This window comes from Corythoichthys intestinalis, chromosome 4 (genome assembly GCF_030265065.1).
Source record: "Corythoichthys intestinalis isolate RoL2023-P3 chromosome 4, ASM3026506v1, whole genome shotgun sequence".
In the NCBI taxonomy this organism is placed as follows: Eukaryota; Metazoa; Chordata; class Actinopteri; order Syngnathiformes; family Syngnathidae; genus Corythoichthys; species Corythoichthys intestinalis.
In genome coordinates, this window is record NC_080398.1 from 31,683,636 (window position 1) to 31,710,754 (window position 27,119).

The window sequence follows — 27,119 nt, forward strand, 5'->3', positions numbered from 1 at the left end:
AGAGGCTTCCTCCTGGGGTGAAAGCCATGCACACCAATTTGATGTAGAGTGTGGCGTATGGTCTGGGCACTAAAAGGCTGAGAGGAAAATAAATTAATTCTATTATATAAGCTGCACACAGACTACTTTTCACTGTGTCAAAGTGTTATTTTGTCAGTGTTGTCCCATGAAAAGATATACTTAAATATCAGCAGAAATGCGAGGGGTGTACTCACTTTTGTGATACACTGTATTTAGTGTTCTTTTCCTTTGTGTTATTTATTTAAAATATATTTTTTAATTAAAATTGCTTAACATTTAATATAAATAGAAAAGTCATTACCTTTTTCTTTTTTGTTATTTAACTAAAACATAAATAATGAACAAATAAAAATGAGTATTACCGGTAACATGTTATTTCTGTGCATTTTTTATTTGAGATATTTTTTTTCCATTTAAATGAAATCACACTTGAATAACTAAAGAGTATTACTATTCTGTTACTTTTTTAAATAAAAAATAATCATGATAAAAATTTAACATCAACAATAAAAATAAAAAAGCTTTATTCTTTTGTTCCTTTTTAAAAATTAAAATAATTTTAAAAATGATCGTTATTTAAAAAACATTTTTTTTGATTAAAATAAATCAATCAAAAACAATATTTGCTGTTCTTTATCTTCAGTGTTGGGAATAACGGCGTTATTCCCAACGGCGTCATTTTTTTTCAATAACGGGGTAATCTAACTAATTATTTTTTCCGCCGTTACAACGCCGTTACCGTTACTGACGGTCAAAAGCAGTGCGTTACTTACTTTGAATAAATCGAAGAAACTACCAGCCGTAGCAAGTCTACTCTGCTCTATTTATTTGTCATCCAAGACTCGGGGTGCGTTCAGGTTCATGGCAATGAAAATAGTAAACACACATAGCCTACCTTTGCAAGAACGAATGAGTTCCCGTTTGATACGGTCATAATGTGCTGGTCCTGCACCCATCCGCAGCAAAACTGTTCGTAGCTTTGTAGCGATTTGTAATTTCTGAATCGCTGATGAGTTCAGTAACATACACCAAACAATAAATACAGCAGAATGTGCATTTCGCATAATTGTGGAAGCCCGTCGACATCTTTACTCCATTTGTCTTCGTCTTGCTCGTAAGCAGTGTTGGGCACATTACTTTAAAAAAGTAATTAGTTACATTACTCGGTACTTCTTCCAAAAAGTAACTGAGTTAGTAACTGAATTACTCTATAGTAAAAGTAACTAGTTACCAGGGAAAGTAACTATTTCCGTTACTTTAAAAAGAACTTGTTGTATGTCAAAGAATTTGAAATTTTCTGAGCAGTATTCGAGTCAGTGGAATAGAGAAGAACAGACAGGTAGTTAACTTGTTAGGTGCTTCAGCAGATTTGAATTGCTTACCACAAATGTCGACAAAAGCTTTGCCCCGGGACATAAATTATACATTACATGCAGGTTCTTTCCTTTAATTTCGACAAACTTGAAATAGTGTCTATATCTCAACCTCTTACAGGACAGTTTTTCTTCTGATTGCTCTGCCATCCCGACCCTGTGCATCTGTTTTGCGTGTGTGTGTTTGCCGCACGCGCTGTTCCGGGGTGCTTATGAAATCACCGGCTCTGATTGGCTTACCATGACACATGACTCTAACCCTCAGCCAATCACAATCACTTCCATCGCATCTCTCGAGGGGCTGCATTCAGGTAGGCTAGTTTCCCGACAATTCACGTCACCTTCAAAGCGTCTGCCGTCCTCAAGATGGAAGCAGAATTATTTCTGGCTGACAGTGGGAGATGGGAACGAGGCTAGCATCAGGTGTAGCAAACACAGAAACGTACCAAACTTTGGAAAGCATTGTCTAATTGAATGAGCAGGGACAAACAGCTTGGAGTCAGAAGTACGTGCGCTATTCTCGAACCTGAACGCACCCCAAGTCTTGGATGACAAATCAACAGAGCAGAGAGTCGACTCGACACGGCTGGTAGTTTCTTCAATTTATTCAGCGTAAGTAACGCACCGCTTTTGACTGTTAGTAACGGTAACGGCGTTGTAACGGCGGGAAAAGTAATTAGTTAGATTACCCCGTTACTGAAAAAATAACGCGGTTACGTAACGACGTTATTTATAACGGCGTTACTCCCAACACTGCTCGTAAGGGTCAACATTGTTCACATCCTTAGGTTTGATCACATATCTGTTCTTTGCCTTAGTAACGAGTTTGTCTCTTTATCGAACTGGCAAGTTAAAGTTTAATGTCCCGTGAGCCAGACCTGCTTCCAATATGGCTGCGTTGTTGTCAAATCTCAAGTGATCCCCCATTCTGTGACGTAAACCCTTGAGCCTATTAGCGCATGTACTTCAGAGCCGGTGTTTTCACACACTAACCAGAACAGCGGGTGCGGCAAACACACACACGCAAAACAGATGCAGAGGGATATGATGGCAGAGCATTCAGAGGAAAATTTGTCCTTTACGAGGTGGCGATATAAACACTATTTCAAGTTGGTCGAAATTAAAGGAAAGAACGTGCATGTAAGGTGTAATTTATGTCCCGGGGCAAAGCTTTTGTCGACATCTGTGGTAAGCAATTCAAATCTGTTTATTTTTGTTGCACTTCAAGTGTAGGATAAATCTGTTGCTGGTGAGGTGCAATAAATATTACAAGGTTCTATACACAACTACCTGTCTGTTCTTCTCTATTCAACTGACACGAATACTGCTCAGAAAATTTCAAATTCTTTGACATACAACTTCTTTTTAAAGTAACGGAAATAGTTACTTTCCCTGATAACTAGTTACTTTAACTATAGAGTAATTCAGTTACTAACTCCGTTACGTTTTGGAAGTAGTGAGTAACTATAACTAATTACTTTTTTAAAATAACGTGCCCAACACTGTTTATCTTTGTATTATAAATATATACAGTACAGTTACTGCACTTGAAATAGGTAAATTCACAAAGTCACAATTTAGAGGTTTCCTGCCAACAATGTCTCTAATCAACTATCAAAATAGTTTTAAATTAATTTTCTAATCGATTATTGTCAATTCGTCATGGCCGCTCTGATCAAAACATTGCATTTTTTTTTTATGTCAGGGAGAAGCAAGAAGAAGGACAAGTGCAAGAACACGCAGATGTACCCCCTGAGCGAGACGCAGTACTGCCCGTGCGACAAGTACAACGCTCAGCCGGTGGGAAACTGGTCCGACTGCATCCTGCCCGAGGGGGGCCGCGCCGACGGCTCCCTGGGCCTCAAGGTATCGGCGGTCGACCTCAAGGAGTGCGGCCAGGGCTACCGCTACCAGGCCATGGTCTGCTACGACCAGGATGGACGGCTGGTGGAGACGGCCAGATGCAACAGTCACGGTGAGAAATAGTTTGTCCTTTACGTATACAGTATACATATACAGTATACATAAAATTCCAATTTTTTTCTGTCCACTTGTTGGCATGCCGACACACTTTGTACAATTTACACCATTGCAACTTCGAAACATTCCAAACAATTCACTGCAGTTGCACCAAAACCAAAATTTAACCCCCCAAAAAATCCCATTCGTTTTTCAATGGCAAAAACATCAAATTTCAAGTTTTCAAAATGCTGCTTCCCCTGCAGTTTTTGTCCAATTCACATAATTCACATATCAAACATTTCACAATATAAAGGTGCACAAAAATTAGAGCTGGTTTTTGACAAAAAATGTACAATTCTGGCATAATTTGGCAAAAAGTTCCCAATATTTGTTCAGAGGCCCCATTCATTTCCAGTGGCACATTCAACTCCCACAAAAAAAAACACACTCACTCCTACTGTTTTTTTTTTTTAACTAAGACCTGAAGAAAAAAAACAAAAAAACAAAAACACATTAGCTGCCATTGACGGCAGTAGACATCCAACCCATTGAGACTTGAAATCCAAATCGATTGGACCATGGACTTCATTATTATTGAAGGGTCAGAATCGACCTTCATCACGCAACGCCTTTAAGGAGGGGGGCGGCCCTAAGAGTCCGCTTGAGTTATTCCCAGTCTGTCGCCGAGTAAAAACATGCAAGATTTTAGTTATTATATTTTTCGTACCATGCATGCATTTTGAAATGGTGTGAAAACAATCAATGGGAGAATGGGAACCATTACGGTATTGGCGTCATTCTTCGACATATATACGTAAAATAGATGCGTAACTGCTCGTTTTTTTTTGGTTTTTTTTGCTCTTTTAACAAAGAATCGAGACTGTTTTACGTTCATATTGAAGGAAAAGAGTAGATTTTTCCCTTGTTACAGGTTGTGTTATTCTTATAACGAACAGAAGAAGATGACACAGAATTCAGGAATAAAAAAAGAACAAAGAATTTACACTTAAAGACAGACAAACAGAAAAGACATGACATTCTGGTACCAGGAAACAAAAAAGTGCTCCAGCCTTCCCGATGCCTAGGCTTTTTTACCCCCTTCTAACTTGAGGGGAAGCGATAACTTCTTCTGGAGAATTGCCTGGAATGTACAACCCCCAGCCCTGATCAGATTACATACACTGCTGAGCGGACAAAGGCCTGTGTGGATATGGAAGAAAGAAATGTTTCATCTTTCACATATGATTATGTGAATAAATGGAAATATAATCCAACAATATCTATCAAGAATTCAGGGATTTAAGCATTTATTCACAAGAATTTTCAACGGAAAAAGCTCTGTTTACAAATGGCGGCCGCCGCATTGACTAACAGTCTAGCCTCGTACTTCAACATATTTACGTAAAATAAATGCATAACTGCCCGGATTTATGCTCTTTTAACAAAGAATTCAGACTGTTTTACGTTCACATCTATAAAGATATCAGGGATTTAAGCATTTATTCACAAGAATTTTCACCGGAAAAGCTCTGTTTACAAATGGCGGTCGCCACAAAAGTGGTTGCGCGACGTCTGTAAACAGGGGTTTCCAGGGTGAAACGGACAAATAAAAATAGTTCGAGGGCTTAATGCGCCATGAATCTGCTATGGAAGCATATAGACATATTGTTCTATCAAACACAACAGTTTTTTTGGCTTAAAATATAGCAGTTTATTTTAAAGAGTGGTGCAAGAGCAGAAACTGCTTTTTCAGCCTCGTCTGTGTTTTTCGCCATATATGGTTTTTTTTTTGTTTGTTTGTTTTTTAATAAATGTGAAGTTGTTTTCTTTTTAAACACAATTATTTCTATTTATTGGATTTTAGTTAAAAAAAAAAATTAGGACTCAAACTTCTTACAAAATTAATCCTTTTTTCTTGGTGTTGGTAATCGATAAATATTTAAGTTCATTTCGAAACTTTTATTTATTTTTCTGCATTTTAATTTAATTTTTATGTAAAACATTTATAATGTACATTTTAACTGAAATTTATGTTAACTTTTTTTGAGAACTCTTATCGCAATTTTTACATTTTTTTAATGTGGTTCATTAAAGATTACTGTACATATATTCTTGTTTTCACCCCTGACCTGAGTAACTCATTGGCTTTCATTGACAGCGCTCAAACATGCACATTCTTACCCAGTCCTCCCAGTTTAAATGAATTGAACATCTGTTGTTGTCAGTGCCAGGCAATGAGTTGTCTTGGACTTCACAATAGTTTTATTTTTTTTGGGTGTCAGACTCATCTCTGTCGAAGAGCTTTTTGTATGACAATTGAGCAGAGCTCCTTCTCCACCGCGCTCTGTCGCTGTCCTTCGCGTCCGACTTGTCAGCCCTTATCTGGGATCGCGAGTTCCTCAAGCGGAGAATTCCGCACGCCGGTCGGGAAATTGCCGCCTAGCAGAACGTGTCACACATTCCAATCGTACAGACACAACAACAACAAAGTCATTTGGGGGACGTAGAGTTGTTGAATTTCGCTAACTTTAATCTTTGTTTTTACCGGCTTTGTTTTTGTTCAGCGTAACCTTTTATGCCTGTAACCGAAATGCCGCTTATCCTATGTGTTAAGGTTATCTTGCTAACGGAGGGACTAATTTTTACAATTCCTTCTTATGGAGATGTTAAAGCAGTAATGTGAAGTAATTTCATAACATGCCGAATAGGGGCATCAATTAAAGTAATTAAACATTGTCCAACAAATAAAGCATGAACAAATAATTTATATGTTGTATATTTGACAAAATAATCGCGTTTCTGAAGTTCAAGCCTGAAAGGGGATGAACCCGGAAGTGATACGTCACACCGGGAACAGCGATGGCAGCTCCATACATACGGCCACCATACAAAGCCCTTCAAACAATGATTCAAACAGCGATATAAGCGATAGATCGAGCGCAAGGGAGGAGATCCAAGTTTTTGATGAGTTGGAGGAAGAAGAGGAGCTTGGAATTTTATGTTGGACCTAACATGTATTAGCCAGACGCTAATCAGGATGCAAACAATGTGCTTAGACTACCTGACATGGAATGGATACAAGACCCAATGAGATTACAAGATTGGTAATAAATAGGCTGTTATTATTTTCATGATTTGAAGATGCAAGCATTTGCACATAATTTTATGTTTTTGTCTATCTGATGACATTGTTAAAAAAAATAATAGTCAGACTTCATTTTCATTTTGGCAGATCCGGCAGCTCTCGTGCATATAAAATAATAATATAAAAACGTTGGGGGGAAAGAAGGAGATGATTCGTTGATGGCTTTCTCCACTTTATTGTTGCAACAATAAGAAAACAAAATAATAGCGGACTGCCGCCACATTCGACCGCGAAGTTTTGCTTCTCGCTGATCTCCTCCTCGCCTCCGACTACTCCAGCGTCTCTTAAACGGATCGTGCATAGTGTCTTGTTATGAGCTTTTTGTTTACAAATGTATCGAACACACGACGTGCTGACTACTTTGTTCCTTTATTAACATATGGAGCGAACAGTACAACACGGCTCGGAGCTCTCGGGAGGAAGTGGCGTCTAATGGCGTGAGGAAATGTAGTTTTTTCACACAAGCAAACAGATTACAAAACACCACTCCAGTGTTGTCCCGAGACTACATTTCCCATGATTCACTGCGTGACCTGCGCGCTCGCTGATTCGCTGCCAGACATTAAAAGCAACACGCATGTTGTTGTCACCTGTCAGCGGCTCTTGTACGTAAAACACAAACTAGAAGGCTATCAAGCGATCACCGTGAAAGAAATGCCGAACCGTACAAATGCAATGCAATGCTTGAAGCATGAAGGTGGTAATACATAATACAAATACAAATAAATGTGCACAAACTCACCGGCGGTGTGTGTCTCTTACTGCAACGTGACCGTGAATTACCGCGACGCCGACCCGATATATGTACATCCACACCCCTTTCCTGATTGACAGTAGATTAACCCTTTCGGACAAGATTGTAGATGACGCACAATTTAAACACGCTTAACCTAGCGAGCGCAACAACAACTGAGATCGGGGATTGCCACTAGTTAACTTTCGGCTAACGTCGCTAGCTTATACTGTTCATTCCACAACAGTTAGCAGCTCTGCTTTGACAAAGTCATCAGTCATCTATCCAAAAATCACACTTACTTTTTGGCAAATCCTTGATCATAAGCAGACTGGTTAAGGAAGCAGGCATCTTCGAAGTGTTTGCAGCAGAGAACACTACTCGATGATGGTGTGAAATTCATTCGCTTCGTGCGAACGAAAGATGTCCATTTACGTGCCCTGCTGTCCTTTGGCCACTCATACAACTTTTCGTTTGAGTGAGAACAAAACATCGCCACACACCGCCGTGGCATCTTACCGAGAAGCAATGCAACAAACAGTACTGTTCTATGGCGCACTTCCTGGTTTGACGTAATTTCCGAAGATTTCCGAAGATTGCCGAAGAAAAGGATTTTCGTTGTTAAGGGCGTTGCTATGGGTTAAACAAAGAATCTGGAAGAGTTGCGTTAAAAAAAATAACGAAAATATGCTTATAACTGTTTAGCCATTGATATTATTCAAAAACATGGTTGGCCAACCTTACTTCACATTACTGCTTTAAGGGTGGTGTGACACTTTTTGTTACAAAAACAAATTTTGTGCGCTTTTTCCCCCCCAGTTCTTTGATTTTCACATATGAAAAAACAGAACTACACAGCGTAAAGTATTTCATCTTCAATATTTAGGAAAAAAGTGTTATTCGCTAACTTTTGTGTCGTTGATGTTTACAAAAACAGTCTATCCCTGTCTTTTTCATCATTGTCAACACTGCTTTCGTTGGACGCGACCTTTCCCTTTATTGCCTGAAGCCGAGATGCCAATCATCTTGTGTTGCTGTTATACTTGTTTTTGTTTTTTTGTTTTTTTTACTGGCTGAAGGCCTGTCAAGTCGCCACTCGGGTCGTTGTTTTTTTGGACACAAAATTTTTTTTTGTTAAAATTGTTAAATGATAGTCAAGCGTTTTGGTATTTAACATTATTTAAGACATTGAATTTCACTGAAAAACACTTAGTTATTGTTGATGCCACTTTTTCGTATTGTACAAGTAGATTAGACGAAGGTCCAGAGGTGAGTAGTAACGCGTTACATTTACTCTGTTACATTTACTTGAGTAACTTTTTGAGAAAAATGTGCTTCTGAGAATAGTTTTACCCTGCTGAGCTTTTTACTTTTACTTGAGTAGAGTTGTGAAGAAGAAACGCTACTCTTAGCTAGACTCCTAGGGTAGCTCTACCGGTTTCACCAGTGAGACGTCGCAACAATAATCACATGACTCCATTATACCAATCAGACTCAAGCTTGCCGCTCTATGCTTACGCCGGACTGTTTAATCACGTGGTGTCTTTAAAGCAACTGTGATGGAAAAATTCACTATTCAACTATTCAAACTAGGAATTGTTTTCCCCACTAGAGGGCACTCATGCTCTGTGGACGAATGATGCTTCCTATCTGTAGATTTTTTTTTCTTTTGCCAGAATTCAATGTTTTTTTTTTTTTTTTTTTTATGGCATTTCTTCGGCCAAACATGCTTATGTCCCGATCGGTCGGGATGCCGATCGATCACGTCATTTTCAAAGTATCGGAATCGACAAAAAAATATCGGCCATGCCTTTTTTTTAATATATATATATATTTTTTAATGAAATCGTTTTCTAATTGTATTTAACGTTACAGACATAATATGTTACACTTATCCAGAGTCTTTAGTTTAGGCTTAAGGTAGGGTTATCAAATTTATCCCAATAACGGCGGCAATTAATTTTTTTAAAAATGTATCACGTTAAAATATTTAACGTAATTAATGCATGCGCTGCACGACCCACTCACGCATTGTCGCCCTCCATCTGTAATTGCACCGTTTTGCCTATATACAGAGCTAAAAGGCAGCGTAAAAGGAGTATAGTGAATTTTGGCAGCTTTTGGAGCCTTATTTTAATTGGCTAAAGCCTTACAATCCCCCTCCCTACGATTAGAAATATCATGGGAAGCAATGTGGGGAAGCAAGGTAGCAACTGATCTTTTTCTTACCACCTTATGTTATTTCCCAACGCAGAGAAGATATATCCATTGGTAGCACTACGCACAGTCATGGGTCCACTTCCCATCATGCATTTGGGCATGGCCTTCAGTATCATTTACTGAAAGCTCAACAAATACACTAGATGGCAATATTTAGTCACAATATACAAAGTCACAAGTCTTTCTATCCGTGGATCCCTCTCACAGAAAGAATGTTAATAATGTAAATGCCATCTTGAGGATTTATTGCCATGATAATCAAATACAGTACTTATGTACTGTATGTTGAATGTATATATTCGTCCGAATTTTATTCATTTTTTTCTTAATGCATTGCCAAAATGTATATGATTGGGAAAAATTATCGGGAATGATTGGAATTGAATCGGGGGCAAAAAAAAAAAGCAATCGGATTGGGAAATATTGGGATCGGCAGATACTCAAACTAAAACGATCGAGATCGGAGCAAAAAAACATGATCGGAACAACCCTAGTTATAGTACAGTATAATAATAACAGTTCATATAGATAATGTGCTGGGATAAAAATAACATTGTTTAGGAAAAAAAATCAAACATCATAAGCAGTTGCTCATGTTACTCATTACTTGCGTATTCTTTTCACCAAATACTTTTTTACTTGTACATGAGAACATTTTGTAGCTGACTACTTTTACTTTAATGTGAGTCATATTATTTTGAGGTAACACTACTCTTACTTGAGTAAATTTTTTGGCTACTCTTCCCACCTCTAGAGGCTACACACGAACTGTTTATTAGCCTGTTTTTTTTTTTTGTTCCTGACACAAGAGAGACCAACGTGTTGTTGTTCTGCCTTCGATTAGCAAAATCAATGTGTTGATGAGGCAGCAAAATGGAGCGTCACGATGACAAATACGCGTTTAAAAATACAACTGACAAGTCAGACTGCCCTATAGCCAAGCAAAATACCGCAAATCATCTTGGATGTAAAAAAGCTTAACATGTTTGCTGCCATTGACGGTGATAGATGTCTAATAATTTGAACTGGGAAGGGCTGGCAGCGATCAAACGTTCGCTGCGAACAAGCTTGAGCGATAAAAAGTTTGCAACGGGGCAATCAGATAAAATTGAATTGCAGTTCTAATGATGCAGAAATACTGAGCTGCAAAAATGACTTCAGCCATAATGGCACTACAGAGATGTACAAATTGGCAAAGAATAAATTACAAGTCAACGCTTAAGAATGTAATGGCAAGGGAAAAGAAGCTATAGGAATATTTGCTTGTTTTGGTTAAAGAGGCATATAAAGACTCCCTTCTACTTTATGAACAAATAACAACAAAACACTGATGAACAAGAACTAAAAAAATATTGTTTAATAAATGAGTAGAAATCTGGATCAAAATGCTGCAAATTTTTACTACTGAATGGAAAGATTATGATCATTAGCTAAATTACTACTTTTAGTGAGTATGCTTATCAGATACATTTTATCAATTCAGATCAGTGAGTACTGTCTGACATTGCTTCACTGTGAATTTCAAGCTTGTAAACAAATGTACTGATTCGCACCCAGCAGCAGATGGCAGCGATGCGCCATTTTAATTGCGATTTGGATTAAATGAAGACAATTGCTATTGCTGATAAACTATAAAGAGAAAAGCAGTGTTGTGTTCACTGTTTGGGTCATGAACATTATTACTTTTGATTTTGCACCGCCTAGTGGTAAACATTATTTCCGTGGAAAAGAAAGTTTAAGTTTTTATCGATTGTTCTTGTTCAAGCATAATCTGTAAATAATTTATTGGATCCCAGTGTCAAATACCTGTGCCGTGTATATGTGAGCTCATGTTGTTGGTTTTGTCCATCTAAAATTTGAATCGTTCTGCTAACAAGAAAGCTAAACGTTAGTACTATGCTAAGGGGGTGACGGTGGCGCAGGTTGTTTAGTGGGTCGTCCATTGTTCAGGGTTTTTGATCCAGCTGCCACTTGTGCCCAAAGTTGTTGTATCCTCAGGCAACCTTTCAGACTTACCGTATTGACACAAATATAAGACGGCCCTGGTGATAAGACGACCTCCTCTTTTTCAAGACTCAAGTTTGAAAAAAAAGACTTTTTGAACACCAATTAATTTTTATACAGAAAATAATTAAAGTACATCTGAAACAAATAATTATAAAAATATATTTGAGAGAAAAAGCATGTTATTTTGCCTCATTCAAATCTTAATATCTGAACATTTAAATATGTAAAGTACAATCACATTCGTAAATGAATGGCTTCTGGTTTTTGAAATGTAAATAAACCAATCTTTTGTGATAATACAACAAAATTGCAATCACTGCATTCACTATGAAATTCTAACTGTAACTGCAATTTTGAAACAAATCTGTATAAGAAAAAATATTGCAATAAGATAATGCAAACTGGTTAAACTAGTAGATGAGAGCTGTCATGACAGAACATCGCTTCAATGATATCTGGCGCCATCTACCGTCGTGAATGGGGAGAGTAGCTGAGATCTGTCACAACAGAACATCGCTTCAATGATATCTAGCGTCGTGAATGGGTATAATGTCTAGACCGCGAATATAAGACGACCCCCTCTTTTTCAATCTTATTTGAATGCAAAAAACACCGTCTTATACTCGGGCCGATACGGTATATTCCGGTAAATTCGGTAAATGTAAGGTGACGCGGGATTTTATTGTGTCATGGCTTTCAGACATGGGGAAATATTCCGAGAATAACGTGGGTTGAACACGTTCACAGATTTGTCCTGTGTTGCCGAGTTTCGATTTTATAACCCGGACATTATGTCATTTTTGGTGGGCATTGGCAACAAAATAAACCACACATTTTCAAAGATGGACGATGGACACTCTTCCTTGGCTTTATGATCCGGTTTATTTTGTTATGTTTTCAGTTTAATTTAGCTTTTTCCAGTTTGCCATGTTGATATTTGCACTTTTTGTTTGACGCTTGGTGTCTCACTGCGAAGAAAGAGGAAATGACGATCGGCCCGCCATGATATTTACGTCATCAGCCTTCGTGTTGTGACCCGGGAGTTTAATGCCTGCTTTCACGCATACCGTTTCCGTGAAAGTCCCGGACATTATGCTAAGACACGACTATGCCCGTTTAAATACCGGGATTTAAACGCTGTTCAGGTGTGTGTGAAAGGGGCCTAAGTGGTTGATCGTAGTCAGGAAGGCCGATGGCGCAAATTGGCTGCCCTGCGTCTGTCAGACTGCCCCAGGGCAGCTGTGGCTGCAATAGTAGCTTACCACCATCTAGTGTGGAGTAAATGATAATAATGCAAAGAATAATGCAATGTAAAGCATATTTAAGTGTCCTGAAAAGCGCTATATGAATCCAATTCATTATTAATATGCTAACATGGATGTTGTTTGCTAACCGCTGTTAGTACCCGATTGAAAAAGGCTTTTCGGTTGTGACTGCACACGTGCAAAACAGCGCTGCCTCGTTTGTCCATTGATGTTTAGCTGTTTGGATATGCTAGTTGACTTAGCAAGGCTAAAACATAAACACATACATAAAATTAAAAAATATGTCATTTACAAGTCAGTGTTTAAAAAAAAAAAAAAAAAAATGTTTTTGCCTATCACCAACCTTAGTGAACTCTCCCTTTTCCATCAATTTTAACAGGAATTCCAAAACTAAATTCTTTATTTTCTTAGTTGACAGTAGCGATAAAATCTGACTTCCCCTCTTGTCGCACTCTGGCAGGAGTCTTCTCCGGCGCCCTTGAGTGGAGATGAGTCAGCCTGACGCGGTAGATTTAATGCACCCGACAGGTGGTCGGCCCTGGAGACTGTATATACGCTGTAAAGATGAGATACCCGATTTATGATGGCGCACGTCTTTCTTCGCAAATGCACGCTCTGCCGCGCAGAAGAAAGGGGAAACAACTTGTACAACCCAGAAAATATTAATTGGCTGCCAACAAAGGTGATAAATATTCAAATCATCGATTCTTAACAGTGGGGATTATACAAATTCCCCCAAAATAGAGAAAAAAACCTTACAAATATTCTGATAAAATTGATAAAAATATTATTTTTTGAAAAGTATGACAAATATGAAAGAACGCCCAACGGTTTTCTGACAGTGCAGACAAATAAAATTTTTAAATTACCCAAAATCCCCGCACAATCTGACGATGCATCCACAAAAAAAAGATTCCTGCAAAATCCTAATGAAAAAAATGATTCGTTTCGAAACGTTGAAAAATCACTCATTTTTCACTCAGATTTCACACCAAAATTAGATAAAATCGCCACAAGATTCCAATGAATTATTGAAATCACTCCAAATCTGAACAAATATGTATTACGATATACGTATATTTTGGCCGGTGCGACTTATGCTCCGAGAAATACAGAACATGATTGTACATGATTAAAAATTTCTACCAATATAAGACAAAATTCACACACGATTTCAATAAAAATTCCAATCAAATAGTCAAAATTTCACTGAAAAATTAGATTTTAAAAAGACTTCATTTTGCTTTTTTTACGACAGGTGTGACTAGGCTAGGTTCATACAGTAGATCTTAATGCACAATTCCGATTTTTTGTCGGAGGTTTTTTTGCCGTGCCCGTTCAGACTGCCTTTGTGCATTGAGCCAGTATAACTATTATGCAATCGCACTAATTTGCAGTCCGACACGCGCTGAGCAAACAGACCCGGATGTGCAGAAGCATCGATACAAATAACTACACATGCTGGCTGTATGTCATTCCAGGGTGATATTTTGATGTCCAAAAAAAGGACAAAAATAGCAGACATTAATAATCTCTGTTTACTCTTGTTTCAAAGTTTATATGGACTGATAGAATGCACACACGTTATGTGTGCAGGATGCATGCACATAAGCCTACGTGTTTGCCTAAGTTTCCCCCGACTCGGCCATATAAGCAAGACTGAAATATTGCTCATTTGGTGCACAGAAAGAAAACCGTGCATTTTAGGCTTATCGTTTCCTTCATTTTAGCATTTTTATGACTGTGGTCAAGCCCGCCGCCTGCGTAAAAGCAGAGTTCAAACTAGGCGCTAACGCTAATGCACAGCTACATGGCTGCCGTCCTGCCTCCCGCTCTCGCTCTTTGCTGACATAATTGCTGCGTGAATTCCGATTTGGGAGACTAGATGGCTCAGACCGCTGCCACATTCTGGAAAAATGTGGCCCAGATCAGATTAAAACCACATACGAAAGTGACCCAGATCGGATTTGAAATGGTCCACTTCTATGCAACTTCTATCCGTCAAGTTAATGATTCACTTGAGTCTGAAAAACGAAAAAATCGGATTCAGGCATTAAGACCTGCGGTATGAACCTAGCCCTCTAGTTAAAAAGATATACCGTATATGATCCTATAATCGTTAAGTATCTACTAAAATTAGACAAAACACCATCAGATTCAAATGAAAATGCCAATCAAATAGTCAAAAGATAACTGAAAATTGATTTTACAAAATACTTCATTGCGCTTTTTTTTTTTTTTTTTACAGGTGCGACTAAGTCCGAAAAATTCTGTATACAATTGCAAATGATTAAAAAATTCAAAATTGCCACATGATTCCAAAGAAAATTCCAATCAAATAGTCAAAATCTGGACAAAAATTGATTAAAATATATTAGAGCTGTCAAATTTATTGCGTTAACGGGCTGTAATTTTTAAAATTTATCACGTTAAAATATTTGACACAATTAACGCACGGAAATGACCCGTGCTTGTGTTGTCGCAAACGGTTTATGATGCCATTTTAGCACATTGAGACCGAAAAGGCAGAGAAATGCGAGTAGACACAGTTTCATTAGACCACGCTTTTTATTGGCTTAAGCAGCCACTACTGACAGTCATGGTTGCCCAACTTCCCATCATGCATTTGGGCGGAGTAAGAGACGATCTTTTTCTGAACATGCATAATTGAAGACAACGCAGAACATATTGTATACCATTTGCAGCCACTACTGACAGTCATGGTTGCCCAACTTCCCATCATTCATTTGGATGTCGCAGGAGACGATCATTTCCTTAACACGCCTAATTGAGCACAAAGCAGAACACACTGTATACCATTTGCAGCCACCACTGACAGTCATGGTTGCCCAACTTCCCATCATGCATTTGGGCAGAGCAGGAGACTTTCTTTTTCTTAACACGCCTAACTGAACACAATGCAGAACATACTGTATAGCATTTGCAGCCACCACTGACAGTGATAGTTGCCCAACTTCCCATAATGCATTTGGGCCGAACAGTTTAGTCGCTACAGTATCATTTAGTGAAAGCACAACAAAAATAATATTCCTATCTCTCCAAAAAATAATGTTCACAAAAAGAAAAGCGCTAAATGCAAAGAGAACTGGCATTCACAATCAAATAGCTATGCAAAATACACAAATGTCTTGTGGGTTTATTGTTATAATACACAAATACAGTACTTATGTGCAGTATGTTGAATGTTTATGTCCGTCTTGTGTCTTATCTTTCTTTAAAATACTGTATATGATAATATCTTGCCACGATTCCATTAAAAATTCCAATCAAATAGTCAAAATATGTTTTATATATGATCGTTGGTCATTAAATTCTGAAGTCGATTATGTGCCTGACAACAGCCAACGTCATATGGTAATAAAAAGTTAAGTTACCCCCTAGTTTCTTAGGTTCTTACTACAGATTCTTTAAAGTTAAAGCACAATGAAGAAGTCAATTTTTTTTTTTTAATCGCGATAATCAACATGGGGAAAAACATCATTTTTACAACACATCTTTGTCATTGTTATCTGCCCTTTTTGAAAGGCCTCAAGCTGATTTCTAATTATTGTTCAACCGGAGCAACAGCTGATTGCGCTGCTCAGTGCCTGATTGTCTTCATCATTCACCCTCCTAATGAGTCGCCTCTGCCGCCGAGCCCCGACCGGCACGAAAATGAAACATCGGTTGTAACGATTTGACGGCTGTGCGCTGGCAGGTTACATTGAGGAGGCGTGCATCATCCCGTGTCCGTCCGACTGCAAGCTGAGCGAGTGGTCCAACTGGTCGCGCTGTAGCAAGTCGTGCGGCAGCGGCGTCAAAGTGCGCTCCAAGTGGCTGAGGGAGAAACCCTACAACGGGGGGAGGCCCTGTCCCAAGCTTGACCACGTCAACCAGGTAGGCTGGCACAGGAACAGAGGTAGGCTGCCATTGACGGTGATAGACGTCTATTGCCTGTCAATGGCAGTGAACGAGTTAAACAGACTTCAGGTGTCTTTGTTTCAGGCTGTTTTTGTCTAGTCAAGTTTGTGGTAAAAACTCCCAAATATTAGTACCGTATTGGCCCGAATATAAGAAAGCCCTGATTATAAGACGACCCCCTCTTTTTCAAGACTCAAGTTTGAAAAAAGACTTTTTGAACACCAAATTAATTTTTATACAGGAAGTAATTACGGTACATCTGAAACAAATGATTATAACAATATATTTGAGAGAAAAAGCATGGTACTTTGCCTCATTCAAATCTTAATATCTGAACATTTAAATATGTAAACTAAAGTGCAATCACATTCCTAAATGAATGGCTTCTTGTTTTGAAATGTAAATAAAACAATCTATTGTGATAAAACAACTAAATTGCAATAACTGCATTAACCATCAAAGTGAGGTCTAACTGTAACTATAGTCTTGAAACAAATCTGAATAAGGAAAAACATTGCAATAAAATAATGCAAACTGGTTAAACTTGAGAGTAGTTGAGCTTTGTCATGACAGAACATCGCTTCAATGATATCTGGCGTCATCTAGCGTCGTAAATGGGTATAACGTCTAGACTGCGACTATAACACGACCCCACTTTTCAATCTTATTTCAATGCAAAAAACACAGTCTTATATTCGGGCCAATACGGTACTTTTTTAACGTGTGAATTCACATTTTTGACAAGAAAAGTATTGCTTTGGTGCCAAAACCGAATCAATAGTTCCCATAGGATGTAATGTAAATTCAATAAATGTATCCCAGACAGCTCAAATATTAACCTGGAAAAAATCAATTTCGCAGTGAACAACTAAGCTTTAACATGAATGCAGAAACAAAAAAAACCCCAGATGTCATAGAAAAGTTTTCTTATTTCAATTCATGGAATTATGGAAATGTATTTTTTAATTTATTATTATTTTATTGATTTTATTTGTTCACTTCACTTTTACTGTTGTTAAATGTTCCGCTAACAGTAGATTACAAAGATGAATTGATAAAACACACAAATATAAATTAATTTCGTTCAACAGGCGTCATCATTCCTCCATAATTTCCCCCCCCCCTTTCCTCCTTGTTGTTTTCCCTTTTCTCATCTAACATTCCACATGTGCTAGTCTTGAAATTCTGGTGGATTGTTTTATTCAGTGTCTTATGTACTGATTTTTTTTTTCTTCAGCAATTCCACACTGTGCCTGTTCCCATAGGAGCATAGTTGGCAGTTTTTGTTTTTTGTTGTTGCTTATGTGCAGAGGTTTTTTTCCCTAATTCCACACTGAGCGCTCCCATCCATGAGCGCATAGTTGGGAGTTGTTTTTTCCCTCTTCCACCCATTTGTTTGTATATGGCGAAAAACACTCAGGTGACTTGAAGTTACGCTCTGAGACCTCCAATTTGGCCAACTTTCAAAATTGTCCGAAATGCATGTGTGATAGATTATTGGAAAGTTTAAAATCTCAATTTTATGGAAGAAGAAAAATTTTGGACAGGAGGGCATTTGAAAAAAAAAAAGCTTTTTAAACAGCAAAACCCTAATTGGAGGCGAGAACACGCGAGAGCAGAATTAAAGACGCCAGGATTTTAACGAGATATTATCGCGTACTTACCTTGTTTCGATCCAAAAACTCCATGTAGCATGTATCACCAAGTGTCAAGACACAGCTGTGAATGGCCACAGCTAGAAGTTTTTGGGATTTTGTGGGTGAAACATGGTCATATATCAAGGGTCGCAATGCAGAAATCGCAGACATCAAGGAGTGGTTGAGATGTTCTTTTTTATATATTTACCCTTTTATATGTTGCTTCTCAACTTTTCTTTGTTTGGATCGATTATTTATCATCTAACATGTCGGAGAAAATGCGATAGTAACAAAAATAATACAATTAATCCGTGACTTTTTTCACAGACGCCATTTTTTTCATTGTGACGTAATTTTTAAAAAAGTTTAAAATATGCGAGTGAATAATTTTTTTGAAGTCGTTTTTTTTTTTTTTTTTTAACGAAATATTAGACATCAATTAATGATTCTAAGCTAAAAATGACATTTTCAATAATAAATATAATTATTACCTATGTTTTATGGCTGGGTTGAAACAAAAGCGGTTGCGCGATGTCTGTAAACGGTGGTTTTGAGGGTAAAACAGATAAAATAAAAATAGTTCGAGGGCTTAATGTGCCATGAATCTGCTATGGCAGCTTATAGACATATTGTTATATCAAACACAACAGTTTTTTGGGCTTAAAATACAGCAGTTTATTTTAAAGAGGATTGCAAGAGCAGAACCTGCTTTTTTTTTTCCCAATTGAAAAATACATAAATAACTACAGATGAGCTGTCCCGATCCGATCACGTAGTCTCACTCTCCCTCCTGCTGCTTTTATTGATCTGGCACGCACTGGAGTTGCTTATTAAAGTTAACGATGATTGACAGACGTTAAGGTTTGATCTTACCGGAGATGATTGGAAGCCGGAACGTCAAAGCGCCGCATGCGTCAATCATCATTTGGCTTGTTAAATAGTTGCTTTGGCAACTCGCTGTGTGTAAGTGAGCAGCTTGAGCGGACTCAATCAATGAAGCATTTTAATACGTTGGCCGCGAGGTGTCAGGTGAAATGCAAAGTCCAAACACTTTGCAAATAGAAAAAGATTGACATCATTTTCATATAGTTTGCGTCTAATGGGATGGGGGGCAACTTCATGGAGATCCGTACAGATGGTAACAAAGCACATATAACAATATACAAAGACAAATTTTTAAAAAATAGTTCGGGGGCTTAATGTGCCATGAAGCTGCTATGGCAGCATATAGACATTGTGGTAACACTTTATAATAACTATCCGTTTTACTAGTTAATATATCATTTGTAAGCTGTTGATAAATGATTTATTGCTGATTTGTGAAGTATTTGTTAACAGTTTGTTAAGCATTTACAGGGTGTTCCAATATGGTTGACCCCATTCTAAATGCCCATGCTAGTTGATGGATCTTAATAAAACTATATACACTTTATGGCGAAGGTCATTAGTTTTATATACAAAGAAAAGTACAAATATTTGTTGGTTCTATGGCAGATTTTCATAAATGTGTGCCTTTTCTTTTGAAGTGAATGGCATTTCTTAACCTGAAAAGATAGAAATGCCAAACGTTACACACAAAAACTCGAAACGTTTCTACTAGGGCTGTCAAACGATTAAAAATTTTAATCGAGTTAATTACAGCTTAAAAATTAATCGTAATTAATCACAATTAATCGCAATTCAAACCATCTATAAAATATGCCATATTTTTCTGTAAATTATATATATACTGTAAAATAAATTGTTGGAATGGAAAGATAAGACACAAGATGGATATATACATTCAACATACGGTACATAAGGACTGTAGTGGGCATTTCACTCTACTGTCATTTAAATCAGTCTATGCTGTCCTCACTCCGACGCGCCTACTTTTTCCAAAGCTAGACAGCTAGTGAACGACGCCTTAATAATCAGACTTCTTCCTTTTTCATCTCATTTATTAATAAAATAGCCTCAAACCATTGTCCTCTTTAGACCGTCGTAAAACTAAAAGAAGTAAAAAAAGTAAAAGTAAAAGAAGGTAAAAAAAAAAAAGTACACAAGCATTGCATTAGCAACAACGTTAGCTTAGCATGCTATACAGGTTCACGAAACATAAACAAAAAGCGTCTCATACAAAAAATATAACATTTTGCTTACTAACATAATATGTACATTCTTTACAACAACCATACTTACGGACAAATCTTGTCCAAGGATCATATAAGCACAACATTACAATGCAGGCGTCAGCCCGAGACGTCGTGCAGCCATATTGAACTGGCAAGTAAACAATAAACCATGTCGCAAAGCGACCACAAGAGTTCACTGTTAGACAGCACAAAAAGCCTTGCTGTAAAACTTACCAAAAGGCAGAATACTGTCTGAGCGGGACATGTGCGTTAATTGCATCAAATATTTTAACGTGATTAATTGAAAAAATTAATTACCGCGCGTTAACGCGATAATTTTGACAGCCCTAGTTTCTACACAAACTGTTTTTCAGGTTAAGAACACCCTGTAAATGCTTAACAAACTGTTAACAAATACTTCACAAATCACCAATAAATCATTTATCAACAGTTTACTAATGATCTTTTAACTAGTAAAACGGATAGTTATTATAAAGTGTTACCGACATGGTAAGTTTACTAATGATCCATTAACTAGTTATTATAAAGTGTTACCGATATTGTTCTATCAAACAAAACTGTTCTTTTGACTTAAAATACAGCAGTTCATTTTAAGGACGGGTGCAAGAGCAGTAACTGCTTTTTCAGCCGTGTCTGTGTTTTCCGCCATATACATACCGTAATCTTTTTTTTTTTTTTTTTTTAATTATACTATGGGGGGGGAATGAAAAAACATGTCTTATATGTATCTCTTTTCAATGCTAAATCTGAATAAATACATTGAACACACAAACAAGAAAAAAAAAAGAAAACATGGGGGGGGGGGGCTACTTCGCGATTTTTCACTTATCCCGGCGGGTTCTGGTCCCCATTATCAGTGAAAAACGAGGGATTACTGTACTGTTGTCGCTCTTCCACCATTTTGTTTCCCTTTTCTCATCTAACATCTCATCAGTCTTTTTTGGTTTTGTTCAAATGTTTCTTCCCTTTTTTTCTCTCCACTTTGCGTGCCACTACCTTTTTATGTTTCTTGGGCATGTTGGATCTAAAAAAACGAATCACTTGTGTGTTTCAATGTATTTTCCCAATGAAAATGATTATAATTCTCATTCTATCGCGACCCCTCAAATAGACGGCTGGCCCGCGACGAGCAGCCGAACGCTTTTTATGACACGGCGATGATGCGAGTGGTGCAGAGAGAGGAGTTGATTATTAATGAGGTAGCAGCGGAAGCCCTCTGCAGTTATTGCAGCCCCTGCGAAAAAATTTTGCTGAGCAGTGACTCCGCTAAACTAAAAGTGGCCACCTTTCACACCCTTAATGTTAATACTAATGTTGGTGTTAAAGGCCCTCAATATCACTACTGAGCGATTCTCCTTTTGCCTCTTTGCTAATTCTCACTTCTTTTCGTCTTCTGCTGCGTTGGATATCTGAACGACAATGATGGATGCAGGCTCAGGTTTGCTTTTACCACAACCTTCTTCATTCACTCTTTCACCACCATTGACAGTGATGGAAGTCCAATCCATTTGAATCCAGTCGTTCAATTGGATGGACATCCATCGCCGTCGAGGGTGTCAATAGAAAAGGTATTGATCAAGGTGCGGGTGGGGCCCCTACAGGTGTATGAGGTGGTGCCGTGCCGGAGCGACTGCAATCAGTACGTGTGGGTGGCCGAGCCTTGGAGCGTGTGGAAGGTCAGCAACGTAGACCTGAAGGAGAACTGTGGAGAAGGCGTGCAGACCAGGAAAGTCAGGTAGGAGTCACAAACGCTCATGGGAAAATAATATTTCATAGAAATAAAGCAGGGTTCATGCGGGGTCTTAACTCATTGGCTGCCTTAGACAGCAGTGGATGTTCAATCATTTGGCATCAAATCATCTACCTGCTTCTTTTGTGCAAGTCAATATTTATTATTTTGAGAGTTAAATTTTCAATGCTAAATGTGGTAAGCACATCAATGGCTTCTTCCATTGTATATTAGCATTAAGCTAACAGTATATCAGAAGTAAATAGGGTGACCAAACGTCCTCTTTTGCCCGGACATGTCCGCTTTTTACATCCTGTCCTGGGCGTCCGACAGGGTTTCATAAATTCATGAAAAAGTCTATTTTTTTTTTTTTTTACTTCTGATTTGCTCAGAATACTACGGTCCTGTCGGGCCTGTGACATGTTCCCAAAGAGCCTGTCCAGTTGTTAAGACTTGTGTTCAATACGTATTAGTGCTAGAGGTGTGCAAAATTTCCGATTCTTAGATTATTCGCGATTCGGCCGTGGAAGATTCGAGAACGATTCACAAACATCCAAATTCCGATTATTGAAATATGCCAAGTAAAGCGAAAGTACAACACACTCAGCGCGCTGCGCGGTCTTTGGGGCGCAACGAGGAAGAACGCAGCGAGAGTAGCTAAACATCATGCTTCTCATTACCCGGCCCCTCGGGTAATGCCAATGCTCAACTCACGGCTCTAGCTCAACTCATGCCACGAGATAAAAAAACACAACAACATACCTGACTGCTGCCGAAAAGCTGCTATAAAGTATGTCATCCACATAATGTAATGGTAGATATCATTCATATAGGACTAGATGCACCATTGATTCGGTAGCGTGAGCAGCACATCTACAAAAAGTTAGATGCGCGCGTTAGTAAACGGCCGCCATCTTCAAGCAGAACACTTCCCTGCAAGGCTGTTGTAGCGAACCTTCCAAGCAAACCTAATTAACTTTTTATCTAAAATACTCCTAAATCGGTAAAATATTGACTTGAATCTATCTTTAAAATAGTTTTAAAACTTTCACATGTCGAAAGTAGACAAAAGGGAAATTATGGAATAACGGGAGCAATTTTAACAACTTTAACAGTTGATTCACAGCATTAAATTAATTGAATGTAGTTTAAAGCTGCTGTTACAGAATGGGGACTGGAGTTTTTTATTTACTGTTATTTTTGTATATTTGTTAACTGCTATATGTTAACTTGATACTGAAATAGTAGTTTGGTTTAGCCTGAGAGGATTTTTGAACAATTTTTGAACTAATGTACAAAACATTTAATTAAAAAAAAAAAAGGAGGGTGGGTGCATCAATAATCGTTTTATAATCGAGTCGGAGCCTCTGAATCGTAATCGTAATCGAATTGTTAGGTGCCCAAAGATTCCCAGCTCTAATTAGTGCTGTCAATTTTAACACGTTAACGAGCGGTAATTAATTTTTGTAATTAATCACGTGAAAATATTTGATGCATTTAACACATGCACAGAACTATCCGCTCATGCATTGCCTCAAACAGATTATAATGACGCTATTTTTGCATATTGAGAGCTAAAACGGCAGTGAAATACGAATAGACACAGACGTTCATTGGACGTGTATTGGCATAAGCGTTGGCAACTCGTTCGCAACAAACATATTTGTCGTAGCGAGCGACGTGGGGAAGAGAGACAGGAAAGGATTAAATTCTTTACACCCCCTATTGAACGCAACGCAGAGAAGATATACCATTTGCAGCCACCACTGACAGTCATGGTTGCCCAACTTCCGATCATGCATTTGGGCGGAACAGTTACGTCGCTACAGTATCATTTAGTGAAGCACAACAAAAATTATATTCCTATCTCTAAAAAAATAATGTTCACAAAAAGAAAAGCGCTCAGTGCAAAGAGAACTGGCTTTTCCCAATCAAAATAGCTATGCAAAATACACCCTGGCTAGATCGGGGATGGCGTGGCTCAGTGGTGGAGTAGTTGTCCCCCAACCCAGAGGTTGTGGGTTCGATTCTCCACCCTGATGAACTAAGTATCCTTGAGATACTGAGCCCTGCAATGCTCCTGGTGCTGTGTCACCAGTAGGTAGATGGCAATGTAGTGTAAAGCGCCTTGAGTACCTTGAGAGGTAGAAAAGCATTATACAAGTATAACACCCTCTCTAATTAATTGGAAACTCGCCATTGACACCTTGTGGTGTATTTCAATCGCTACCTCACATAGTTGCCCGCTCGGCGACGTCAACAACGGCGAGCTATTAGTTTATTTTTTGATTGAAAATTTTACAAATTTTATTAAAATGAAAACATTAAGAGGGGTTTTAATATAAAATTACTATAACTTGTACTCACATTTATCTTTTAAGAACTACAAGTCTTTCTATCCGTGGATCCTTTTAACAGAAAGAATGTTAATAATGTTAATGCCAGCTTGTGGATTTATTGTTATAATAAACAAATACAGTACTTATGTATTGCATGTTGAATGTATATGTCCGTCTTGTGTGTTATTTTTCCATTCCAACAATTTACAGAAAAATATGGCATATTTTAGAGATGGTTTGAATTGCGATTTATTAATTTTTAAGCTGTGATTATCTCGATTAAAAATCTGAATCGTTTGACAGGCCTAATACGTATATAATCAAATGATTATGTACCTGTGTAATTAAATAAAAAATACCTTTGTTCTACTTTGGAAACAAAAATTTGCGTTTGCGTGCACAGTCAGACTGGCTTTATCATGGCATCAACTGTCAATTCTCATTCACAAACCTTCGTGAGTCATGACGACAGGAGCTCACAGGCTATCGGGATGTACACTTGCTAAACTTACCTTTTGGCAACTGTTGACTTCTGTCGGAGCTTTGTACTGGTGTGATCTGTAAAATCCCGTTTGGTGTCGCATCGTTATGCTGCCGATGATTGTAAACTTGTATAGCAATGTTTGATTTTTGCCTCGGCTACCGGTGCTAGCTGTCAGTGAGGTAAGCCGCGCTAGGCATTATAAGATATGTAGTTTTAAAGTGTTGGGTTTGAAAGCATGCTAGTTGAATTGTTTGTCTGTTCATTTCTGTTATTGTTTGCATGTAATCTAAAATATTGAATGACAATAATAATTGAGTGGGAATAACAATTTTTCAATGACAATTATTGTGGTAGTTTCAGGCTACGGTTTAATTTACATTATTTTACTGAAAAGAGATGAGCTTTTTGTTAAAGGGATTTTCTACTGAAGAGGTATTATTCAGAGCATTGTTTCAGATTATTTATTTGTATGCTAAGAATTGAAAATACATTTATTATTTTGTTCAAGGATTTGCCAATATGGAAGAAGCTTTTTTTTTTTTTTTTTTTTTTTTTTTTTATCACTATTTAATTCCAATGTCTTGTGCGTATTATTTTAGGAATAAAAAAGCCTGTTAGGTCATTTCTGCGAATTTGAATTTGTGTCTTTGGTTATATAGCTATTGTTTTTTTTTAAATAAAACTGAATTTTTCTATCCAGACTGAGTAGGCACACGTTAAATATACAGTATTAAAGTGATAAGGCATCTTTGATTGAACTTCAAGTAAAATTTAAGCATCTCGAGGCCATGCCGAGTGTGCTCTTTTTTGGAAATCAAAATATGGTCACTCTAGGAGTAAAGGAATGTAAAGTTCATTTTGTATTTTAATGCACAGTTTGCGTAGTTTTATTTACGTGTTATATTGTTTACTTCAACTGTCAAACTGTATAAATGGCTTAAAAAATATCAACAATAATTATTTTTGAGGGCCTGTTTGCTATCTGCTAATCTACAGTTAGGCTACATTTCCACCACGTTTGAGGTCTACTAACAACTTTTTATATTTTATATATGTATTATTAATATATATATTATTACGGATGTCCCCGATCCGATCACTTGATCGGAAACCGGGCCCCATCACCTAATGTTTTTTAGAAGACTGGACTCGGATGAAAAAGATCAGGTTTTGACTTTTATTTTTGATGGTAGCTTTGCATGTAATGCAAAAGCAACCCAAACCATTTGGCCATCGACACCATTCAAATATCAAAATGACCGGAATTCTCGTGCGACACAGGGAATCTTTTGAATGACCCCTCAAAAATTACCGTTCGCGCCAAAACGCGGGTTTTTTGAAAAAAAAAAGTGTTTGTTTTTAGTATCTCGTCCTACAATTTTTGTCCAATTCCCATAAATCATACATCAAAAATTTCAGGAAGGTAAGGGGCATAAAAGTACCGAATTTGCCAAAAAGCTACGGTTCCCCAAAAATTCGCCAAAAACTTTCCCATTTGTTTGTAATGGGATGCCGTTGACATTTATGTGGTTCCATTCATTTCTAATGGCCAAAATTTCTTCTTCATTTTCAGTGGGAGAAAAACATGGATGGTTGTGATTTTTTTTACTTAAAACTTACCATTACAGCCCATTGAAATTCAACTGGCACCCAAATAAGTTGATGCCATTGACAGCCATGCAACGAGGACGTCCATCCAGCCAGTGGTCCGGATAATCAGGAAGGCTGCAGCTGAAAAATAGCCCCTCCCCAGATGAGAGGGGGGAAAGGGGACACCGGGTGACTAGTGATGAAGTGATTAGTCAACTAGATATTAAAATTAGAAAATAAAATTAAGTAAGACAAGAGGTAGGTAGAGTAAGAAAAAGGAGATGGTACCTAGTGGCTGTACTTCCCCCAGCATTACAGCTTCTAGTGCAGCTTAGACTGAACTGTGAGTCTAGTCCAATTTCAACGAGCCTGACCATAAGCTTTGTCGAATAGGAACGTTTTTAGTCTAATCTTAAATGTACAGACTGTCTCGGCTTCTTTAATACTACCTGGAAGCTTGATTCCATAAAACAGGAGCTTGGTGGCTAAAGGCTCTAGCTCCGACTGTACTTTTAGAAACCCTGGGAACTACCAGTAGACCTGCATTCTGAGAACGGA

At 37.9% G+C, this 27,119-nt stretch overlaps 1 protein-coding gene across 1 annotated transcript in view; it reads left to right on the forward strand.

Annotated features, from left to right (window-relative positions):
- thsd7ab (thrombospondin, type I, domain containing 7Ab) overlaps positions 1–27,119 on the forward strand; it is a 303,730-nt gene that overhangs the window by 210,085 nt on the left and 66,526 nt on the right. Inside the window, exons 13-16 of the mRNA XM_057834514.1 lie at positions 3,100–3,369; positions 16,445–16,623; positions 21,852–21,857; positions 22,021–22,154. Of these exons, the coding sequence (XP_057690497.1) occupies positions 3,100–3,369; positions 16,445–16,623; positions 21,852–21,857; positions 22,021–22,154 (589 nt within the window). The remainder of the gene's footprint in view (positions 1–3,099; positions 3,370–16,444; positions 16,624–21,851; positions 21,858–22,020; positions 22,155–27,119) is intronic.